This window comes from Protobothrops mucrosquamatus, unplaced genomic scaffold, assembly GCF_001527695.2.
Source record: "Protobothrops mucrosquamatus isolate PMUCROS unplaced genomic scaffold, P.Mucros_1.0 scaffold960, whole genome shotgun sequence".
NCBI lineage: Eukaryota > Metazoa > Chordata > Lepidosauria > Squamata > Viperidae > Protobothrops > Protobothrops mucrosquamatus.
The window spans coordinates 127,532-137,510 of NW_015387204.1; the positions used below are offsets into that span (position 1 = coordinate 127,532).

The following is a 9,979-nucleotide window of genomic DNA, read 5'->3' on the forward strand; positions in this document are numbered from 1 at the left end:
AGTCATTAGAATTCATGGGAATGAGCCTTGTACAAAGTGAGGCTCTAACAAAGGACACTTAATTTTGAAAGGAGATCCATTTGGAGCAGACATCCAAGACATCAGTGTGGTATGATGGTTATGATGCTGGACTAGAATCAGAGACACCCACTGCCATGGAAGTTGACTTTGGATCAGTTAGTCTTTCTCAGCTCAATATACCTCATAGGGTTGTTGAGGAGAAAAAAATGGAGATGATTCTATGTATACTGGCTTTGAGTTCCTGGAGGAAAGGTGAGCTGTAAATAACATGCTTTGCAAGCAGTGGTTAGTCAATGCATTTTAGTAATATTTTCCTGCTTTGAGATATTGGGAGTTGTTGCTTACCAACCATTCAACAACTGAAGTTATGATGGCACTAAAAAGGAGACTTACAACTGGTCTATGAAGTTGAGGCTGACACAGTATCCCTATGATCATGTATTCACAATTCAGGCATTTGGCAAATAATGTGCATTTACAGTGGCAGTGTCTCATGGTCATGTGACCACCATTTGTGACCTTCACAGCCAGCTTCCAACCAGCATTAGGAAGCTGGCAAGAAGTCACAAGTGCTGATCACTTGTGACATCACACCTAAAAACCAGAAGCAGAACTGACATCATAAGTCAATCATAGTCAGGGCACATTTCAGTTTGTGCTGCTTAGTGATGGAATTGCTGGTTCCAATTGTAGTGAGTAGGTGAGGACTAAGTGATAATGGTTATGTTAGCCAATACTATAGTGAAAATCCCAAACTTTATCACAAATATAGAGCATGCCCCCTTCAAACAGCCATTTAATTATGTTATTTATGACAAAATGGACTTCTGTCCAATTATATGGTGTACATTTTATACCATATAATTACAAAGTACATTTTAAACATGTATTTTATGAATGTTCAATGTCAATGCTAACTTTCAACAAAATATTAATTAAATGGAAGAAAGCCATTACAGTTCATTTCTCATCTAGTCCCTTAAAGAATGAAGACATTGGGTATTTTTTTTAAAAAAAATCTTCATTTTTATTGAAAAAATGTTAAAATAAATTACATTTTATAAAGTCTAGTATTTACATACAGTGATTCCAGTGACAAAGTAGCAAAAAGAACAGATAAAAAAAAACCTTGTGTCTCTTTATATGATGGGAGTGATAGAGATGAGTTCAAGACTATACAGAATTTGTGAACTATTTGAAACAGTGATGCCTTAATTCTAGGAGTTCAGTGCAACACAGAAGATGTAAAAAATAAAGATAGGTCAAACTGGTAGGCAAAATTTATGTCTCAATAGGAATTTTTATGAATTGTTTTTTATTTCCAATTAAAACAAGATGCAAAGGGTAACATCCTATAAATGAAAGAGATAAACCAGGCCACATTTAGGGATAGAAAACAATAAGAAGAATGGGATGTGATTTTGTTATGTTTTGATATATCCATTGCCAGCAATGGAGTTAATCGTATCTGCAAAGAAAGAGAACCTTTTTCAAAATGTTTCACTCTTGCTTAACAGAGTACTATACTCTGTTCTTTCAACGGCACATTTTAAAGTAAGTATGAGTAGTACGTGCTTTACATAAACCTGTTACGGAAACTGTGAATCAGTTTTGTATTAAATATACTTGGAAATCAATAGTAAGAATAGTTTCCATTCTTTATCATTTTGCCATATACGGTAATTATTGGAAACAACCCCAGGAAATACTACCAGGTTTAATTAATTGTGGTTATGGGAAAATTCTACTGAGTAATATGAAGAACTCATCTCATTGCTTCAACTTCTGAAACAATTTTAGTTTCCAACAACAACACAGTGAAGTTTACCTAGCTAGGTTCTAGGTTTTTCTGACCCAATTCACAATATTGGTTATAGGGAAAAACAGAGAAAGCAGTATTAAGGCTTCATGATCAACAGTTTATAGAGATAAATAGGGAAAGCCCCTCCCTCTTGTATTGAAACGTATGAATACCATTGATGCTCTGGTGCTTTTGATAGCTAGCAACAATTTTTTTAAAATGTCTTCTGTAAACAGCTACATAACATGAGCCCAAAGCTAATCTAGTTAGCTCTGTTAAACTGTACACTCCTCCCTCTTCAATAAAAAAAGCAGTAGTGGTTTGTAAATCTTACATTCCAGAGTATTTCATTTTATGCAAATTCTTTCCAAAATGTAGTCAAGGAGCCAGAGAATCAAAGATACTCCAACTACTATTGTACCTCCTTTCTGAATGAATGGGGTTTTTTTAATAGTTACTTCATCCAATTCCACAGTCAGTACAAAAATTGTCTCCTTTGTCATCATCTTCAATTTATTTGTCCAAGGCCATAAATAAAGACTCAGAACAAAAAATCTAGCTTCTCTTAAAACATGGAAGACAATATTTCCTATCAGTAAGGAAGATCAATTCTCTAATAGGGAGGGCCAAGTTACCACCATGTAATGCCTGCTGGAAAACTGTACTCAGATAAAGGGCAATTGAAGACATTATGCAGCTAATAAAACATTTCATACATCTTTTTTGCTAGTCACAGTGAGTAAGTACATTTTGTCCTTTCACCTGTAGCAAGGCACAAAATGGAATTATTAAGAATTAAGGCTCTTGTCAATGGTCCAAGCACTTGGAATAAATCTCCACTAATGAGATCTTCCCCCAAATAGCAAATCAAAGTCTAGCTATCACGTTTATCTTGATTTCAAATTTAAAAACATGATGCTTATTTGACAGCTAGACAAATCCCTAGATTTATGGGGCACTTTTAAAGGAAGGTGTTAATACCCTGTGCATCAAACCTGAAGAGCAGCACCAAGCTTGAATTTTAGAAAGGACCTTATTTCTAGATGCAAGCTGTTTCAAACTTGTATCATTTCACATCTGTCTACCTGTGCAATCCAGCACCTAAACAATCCAACACAACAGTCACCCTAAAAGCAGCAACATACACATATTGTGCATTCTCACCTTTCTGTTCCTGTACTGTATTTAAAATGTTGTAAAACTTTAATAACATTCATTTTACACACTACTGTGTGCTTCTTTAGTGCAGAGGCAAACTTTTAGCCACTCATTTATGAAATATATCCCAGAATACATCAGCTTAAAAAAGTTACTTTCAGGATCTCCATATATAGTTTTGTCACTTACACATGACACAAGTGGTACTCATTACTAAGAACCGCTCAATTAGAAATGTAAATTTAAGGCAGCATCTCTGGGTCTTTGAGTTGTTTGATGATAAAGATGGTTTACTGTATAGCAATAAAAATCAACCTTGTCTTTCAAGGAACCATCTAGTCAAAATAGCTACCATGTTTTAGTGAGTAACAAGAATAGCCTCCAAAGGGTAACACTGGAACCTTCAATGAAATAACTGTGTGAAAATACAACTGTTGGGTTTCTTAGTAATCAAGTTTCTACAAACATTTCTGCACAAACTGTATACAATCCAAAACAGGAATGGACTTTTTTTCAGCAAATATTTTAAAACTGTCTTTTCAAGAAGAGTTTGCTAACAGGAGTGTTCATCTAGTTAGAGACATGTTTCTAAAGATAATAGAATACATCCACTCTCACAACATAGTCAAAATTACAGCAATTGAGTGGATTTGAATGTTATTATTCACAATTAGTACCGCAAAATTCCACTTGGCCTTATTACCATTTTCAATTCCGAAATCCTCTCCCCACGTTTTCAGTCGCCATAATTTTCATTCCATTTCCAGACTGAAGCCACCAAACTATAACATAAAAGATTTACACTGGAGTGTAAATCATACAAGTAGCTCCAGTACTTATACTGCTAGAATATTATTGAGAATTGTTTTTCAGTAGAAAGTTACAAATCAGAGGCAGTTTTCTACTTTAAAAATAATCCCAATCATTGTGACAGTTTCATAGCAATATAAAAAGATAAATTTTGATGTGACAATTACATTTTGTTACTTCTGTAATACTTCTCATATTACTTCTTTTGTGTTAAGGGAGTTCATTAAAAATAAGCTAATACCTTATTTAGAAAGCCAGCTGAAATACTACAGTGGTATTTCAGCTCATAACACAATATTACCAACTCAAAAGTACTGGATGGAGTGGAAAACTTTATAGAAATGGAGCCACTGACAGAACAAAGAAGAAAATAGTTATTAAATCCTTCAAATGGAACTTCAGCTATTCAACCTATTCAATAAAATACACTGATTCAAAAGCAGAGTTCCTTTAAACTTCACTTAGACCTATAAATGAAGTTCATTCAAGTATAGAGTATGGATGGTGAAAGAGCACTTCTGATGCAAAAGAGAAGTTTGTCACTGTGCTTTTCTTCATTTTTAAATGTCCTCTTATGTATCTTCTTGCACCATTCTGTTTTACTTATTTCAATCAGTTATATGTGTTTTTCATAAACACTGAGAACATTTGGAAATATTCAGCTTCTTGTCCATACAAGATCCATACTTCCAGTAGATTGATCCTGTGTTTCAAGTTAGTATTTTTGTTAATGAACTTCAGCTCATAATTCAACAGAGCTATATTAACTTAGACAGACATTAGTCAAGCCACCCATGTATCTCAACTCTGGCCTTCAGAATACTTTGCTCTTCCAGTTCAAGCATTCCTTAAAGGAGAATGAAGAGAGTTTTGTGATTATGATAAATCTATCAATAATTTCTCCTCTGAACCGTGGCATGATTTGTATTCAGTTTCTTCAGAGCTGAAGAGTTAGTGCAGTAATCCAATGCAATCATGGCCTGCAATCAACCCAAACCCAGTCTGACTGCAATCTTAAGAACTTTACTCGAAAGAAAGAAAGAAAGAAAGAGAGAGAGAGAGACAGAGAGAGAGAGAGAGAAAGAAAGAAAAAAAGAAAGAAAAAGGAAGAAAAAGAAAGAAAGAAAAAGAAAGAAAGAAAGAAAGAAAGAAAGAAAGAAAGAAAGAAAGAAAGAAAGAAAGAAAGAAAGAAAGAAAGAAAGAAAGAACGGGCAGGCCCAATAAGTTTAGGCTTTTCCTCTCTTAAATCAAGAACCATCAAATCCCTAGAGAACCTTCAAGGTTTTAGAACAATTATTTCATGGTGAGTAAAATTCACCAATAGACAAGATCCAGGCAACACGCGTTTTCAGTCAGCTAATAGAAGACAGTAGCGGAAAATATCTCATAGGATATTCCTTCTTCTTCACTTATGGTTGTTGATTCAGATCATTACTGTATCTATTAAAAATTTGCATCATATGATTTCAAGAAACTCCCTCCCACCTTTCTCACGTTGCAGCATTGGCAGTATTTGCTGTGTTATACTCATTCATAAGCTGTTCATAAGGCACTGATATCTCCATCTCATTACCGGTAAAAGTAGATTCATCAGAGGATGAAAATTTCACCAGTTTCTCTGGGGTTTGAGGCTCCTGTGCAAGATTGTCATCCACTGAAGACTTTGAAGTTTCTTCATCATCTGAAAGGTCGTCCTCTTCATCCTCATTCTCATTTACAAATGTTATGTTGGCATTTTCAAAAATCAAAGGTCGATAATCCCGCGAATCCCATGCTTCCCCTTCTTCTTCACTGATCCGGTCCAGCTGATTTACAAACACGTTGCCCTCAACCGGGCTATCCCCAAGACGCTTGTCAGTCAAATGCCTCATCACGTGATAGTTCTGCAGTCCAAGAGAAACCTTGTCATAGTCAAACATATTGTTCTTTGTGTACATCACTTTGAGATCTTTATTGGTATGTTGTAAGGTTGGCTTGGTTTGCTCTGAGTTGAGAATTTTGTCACTGCTTGTTTTCAAAGCCTTCTTTCCAATCTGCTTAATGAGATCATTGTAACTGTCTTCCTTTTTGGAAAGGAAACTGAATATGTTGATATCTTTTGTGTTAGACATCTGAAGAGCTTTTTTGGTGGGAGAGTGATTTTCAAAGGATTCTTTTCTTTTTTTCCTTCGTTTCTTGATTGCTTTGTGAACTTCTACAAACATGCTGACCTTCCAATTGACAAACAGTGAAAGCCAAGCAAGGCCTAGGTAGATCCACACCTCCACAAAGTATCTATAGAGGGAGTGATAGTTCATGTTTGGATTCACACCTAAAAAGAGAAAAAAAAGACAGTGCAAGAAATATAAATTCAGCTACTGTACATCTGTAGGTGTTCCATTGATCCAGAAATTTGTTATCATTACTAAAAACTCAACATTTTCACGGATAAGTTGTGCTTATGGCACATTTACAGGAAGTTTCAGCAAATCTCTAGAAGTCTAGCTTATCCCCTTTCTGTGACCTCAGTAATCAAATGAGGCTCAGATACTAAGCTGATAGCAGTCTACTCTGAAAATTACAAAGAAAAACATTCAAAGTTTGTTAACTAAATGATTATACAGTCAGAATTACTTCTAACTGATGATTATTTCAACATCAAACACACACAAATATTAAATAACATTCTACAATCTAGGCTTATTTATTTGTCAGGCTACTCATAAGTTTAGACAATGAAAGCATTGTAGATATCATCTGTCTTAGAGGAAGCAGAACAGCAAATACACACAGTTTCATGGTTGTTCTCTGAGATAATTTTTTTTCATCTTATCCTTCCCTCTTTTTTGTCTTGAGTCTCTGCATAGCACAGAGGCCAACATATTATTTAATCTTAATTGTAATTACTTGTAGTACTGCTCATTTCTATTTGCATGTTTTAAAATCTTTAAAGACATATTCACAAAATATGCACATTAGAAGCTATTCAAATGACAGGTTTATTACTGACCAGCAACATAGTCTCCAAATCCTATTGTGGTGATGGTGATGAATGAGAAGTAGAGGCCTTCAATGTAATCCCATTCTTCAGTCACCATAAAAACCAAGGGAGGAAGAACTAAGTGGACTAGAATGCCCCAAATGATGAAGATAGCTGTGCAAGTAATTTGTGCCTTTCTCTGTAATAAATGGAAGGAAGAAGGATCAATCATACAGTGCAATCTACATTTAGTAGATTTTTGCCCATATTTAGAAAGTCCATCTTGTCATATTTTTTGATATACTATCTTACAGCAACAACAGAATAACTAACTGTAAGCTATAGGAAGTTGCTATTATTTTTGGCTATTTTGTGCAGATGGAAACAAGGTTGAAAATTTCTACTTTACTTCCTGTTTCATGTGTGTGCACGAAGTCCTATATGGTAGATAAATAACATGTCATTTTTGCTTGATGAAGTGTTCTCCTACTCCACCAACTATAATAATAAACTGTAGAAATTCCTTGAAAAATGTCCTTTTCAGAACACTTTTATAATTTCTAATTTCCCTATAGAGCAGACATGTCAAACTCGCGACGTGACGTGACGTCGCGCAACGTATCAGGACTGCTTTGCCATTGCTGGCAATGGGGTGGGCGCAGCTTCCGCGTGACGCATCCGGCCCGCGGGCTGGCAGTTTGACACCCCTGCTATAGAGGCTCTGTAACACATTTCATAACTGAAAAAATGACATACCAGATGCATTTTCCAAGACTATAACCATATAAAATATGATCTGTTAAAACAATATTCAGGCCTAGAACATTAGCATTGCCCTGCTGGAATGGACCTCTGTCAAATCTAGTTCAGCAGTGTATTCTCACTATGGCCACTCAATTGCACAAGGAGACTGCTGGTTTCCAGGAGATGGCCTTCAGATGCAAAGTCTCTGATTCTCATGATTTTTATGAATTGGTCCAGCATTTTTTTTTTAAGTAGCCAAGCTGGTAGTCATCATATCATCCCAAATTCCAAAGAAGGATAAAGTGTTATGTTTAAAAAACAAACCCTTTTGTCTGCCCTGATTCAATTTCACTGGGTGAATGAAGAAATGAATGAGAGGTAACATAATTGAGGTGCACAAAATTTTGAATGGTGCGAATAAAGGAGACAACAAGAAACTATGTTCCCTTTGCGAAAATATAAGAACTCTAGTTCCTATATTTTGGCAAAGGGAACATAGTATCTTGTTCTCTTTATTAACACCATTCAAAATTTTGTGCACCTCAGTTATGTCACCTCTTATTCATTTCCTTTCTAAATGAAAAAGCCTCATAGAGAAGCAGCTATGGCCCCTTGATCATTTCAGTTGATCTTAACTTTCTCTGACTATACTATATCCTTTTTGAAGTCTGGTGACCAGAGCCAGACATAATATACCAGATGCAGCTGCAACATCGATTTACATCAGGGCATTATGATACTGACTGGGTGAATGTTGCACTAAAATCTAAATTGTTAGCTTATTCTGGTTTACATTCAGCTTTCTTATTAGTCAAGGAAGCTATAAACAGCACCAAGGAACAGGAAACAAATAACTGACATAGCAAAATGCAGAGGTTGCATAAGATGGGCAGAACATCTGTCTAGTTGAGAAAGCAGAATTCTCAAATCTAGGGAATTTAAAAGAAAGGAAAAGTGAAAATCCTATGAAATCACATAGTTTTAATACAGGAGCAAGAAAATGACACGTACAATTTAAGCAGATTTGTTTTAGATAGTATTCTGCATTCTTACATTAGAGATGATAGTGTTCCACTCATCAAATTCCTTGCTATAAAACAGTTAATACAGAAAACTTAGTGGCAGTTCTGGGCAAAAAATCCAAAATTATAAAGAATTATGCCTTTAATAGAAATTATGTTTTTTTGGGGGTTTTTTTTAGCATTTTTATCCAGGGGCAAAGTGTGGAACTTGAGAATGGATTTTTTAAAAATCACATTAACTATTAGTTAGGATTTAAAGATGCTAGAGAATCCTTCCTTAAATTGGATTACATATAATTCCAATAATTTTCATGTGCTGGAAGCAAATTAAACAGAATTCCATACCAGGGTTACTCCTCTCTTTGTCAGGAACTGGCCCAGCCTCTTGGCACGACCACCAAAAAATTTCCCCAAAGCACTGATCCATGTTAAGCAGAGTGGAACACCAAAAAGTCCATAAAAGATACAGAAAAGTCGCCCAGCTGAAGTTTTTGGAGCAACATTTCCATAACCTGAAAAATAATATTGTGATAAAAAGTTAATCATGCCAGGACAGTCACACGTGATAAAAGGTGTAATTTGTCTTTTATGATTAGGTGCTGAAAAAAATTATAGAGCTTATTCACAGATGACAGTTTTATGCATAATATTCTCATGTTGGATTTGCTTCTATCATGTAAAACATGATCATTTAGAATGTGTGACTAATAGCACTGCCAATGTCTACAGCATCACACACTTGTGAATATTTACAATAAGGAATAAAAGAGAACTGACCTGAACAAAGAATTCTATTATTGCATTGTGTAAATTACTTGAACTTAAAAAAAAATGCTTCTGGCTCTGAAGATATTTTTTTTAAATGAAAAGTGATTCAGACAGCAGTCAATAAATTTGCAGCTTCAAAGATGCTGACTGAAGCATTCCTGCTTTTCTCTCTACCTTCTGTGGATTTCATAGACTTTCCTCATTTGATTTCCATTACTAGTCCAATTCTCACTATCAGCTTCTCAGTGAAAACCTCTAATTGCTCCACAGTGCATCAAACTGGAGGGAAATCACCTATTATAAAGGACCCTGTGTTTTATTACATTGTTTCAGCTCTCAACAATTTCTCAGCAAAAGAGAGAAACAGGGCAGAGGCTGTTTATTATTAAGAGGTTGGTTATGAGTAATCAAGTCAGTGTGGACTCTTAGCAATCTCATAGACAAGAGATTTTTTTCCCCATGTCCCTAAAATGGTCTATCAGGTCTTCCAATGGTGACCATTTGCCACTACAACTGAGTCTATCCACTTTGCTGCTGATCGTCTTCTTTTCCTCTTTTCTTCCATCTTTCCTGGAATCACAACCTTCTCCAAAGAGTTAAGTCTAAGAATATATTTTTCATAATATATCCTAGTCTTTTGTGCCTCAAGTGACAACTCTGGGTTGATTTCTTTTCTTGGCTGTCCATGATATTCTC

General features: G+C 35.4%; 1 protein-coding gene across 1 annotated transcript in view; it reads right to left on the reverse strand.

The window, feature by feature from the left end:
- Positions 1 to 5,151: 5,151 nt before the first annotated feature.
- KCNK5 (potassium two pore domain channel subfamily K member 5) overlaps positions 5,152 to 9,979 on the reverse strand; it is a 30,246-nt gene continuing 25,418 nt past the window's right edge. Inside the window, exons 3-5 of the mRNA XM_015819632.1 lie at positions 8,861 to 9,027; positions 6,780 to 6,948; positions 5,152 to 6,101 (exon numbers count right to left, since the gene is read on the reverse strand). Of these exons, the coding sequence (XP_015675118.1) occupies positions 5,281 to 6,101; positions 6,780 to 6,948; positions 8,861 to 9,027 (1,157 nt within the window). The 3' untranslated portion in view covers positions 5,152 to 5,280. The remainder of the gene's footprint in view (positions 6,102 to 6,779; positions 6,949 to 8,860; positions 9,028 to 9,979) is intronic.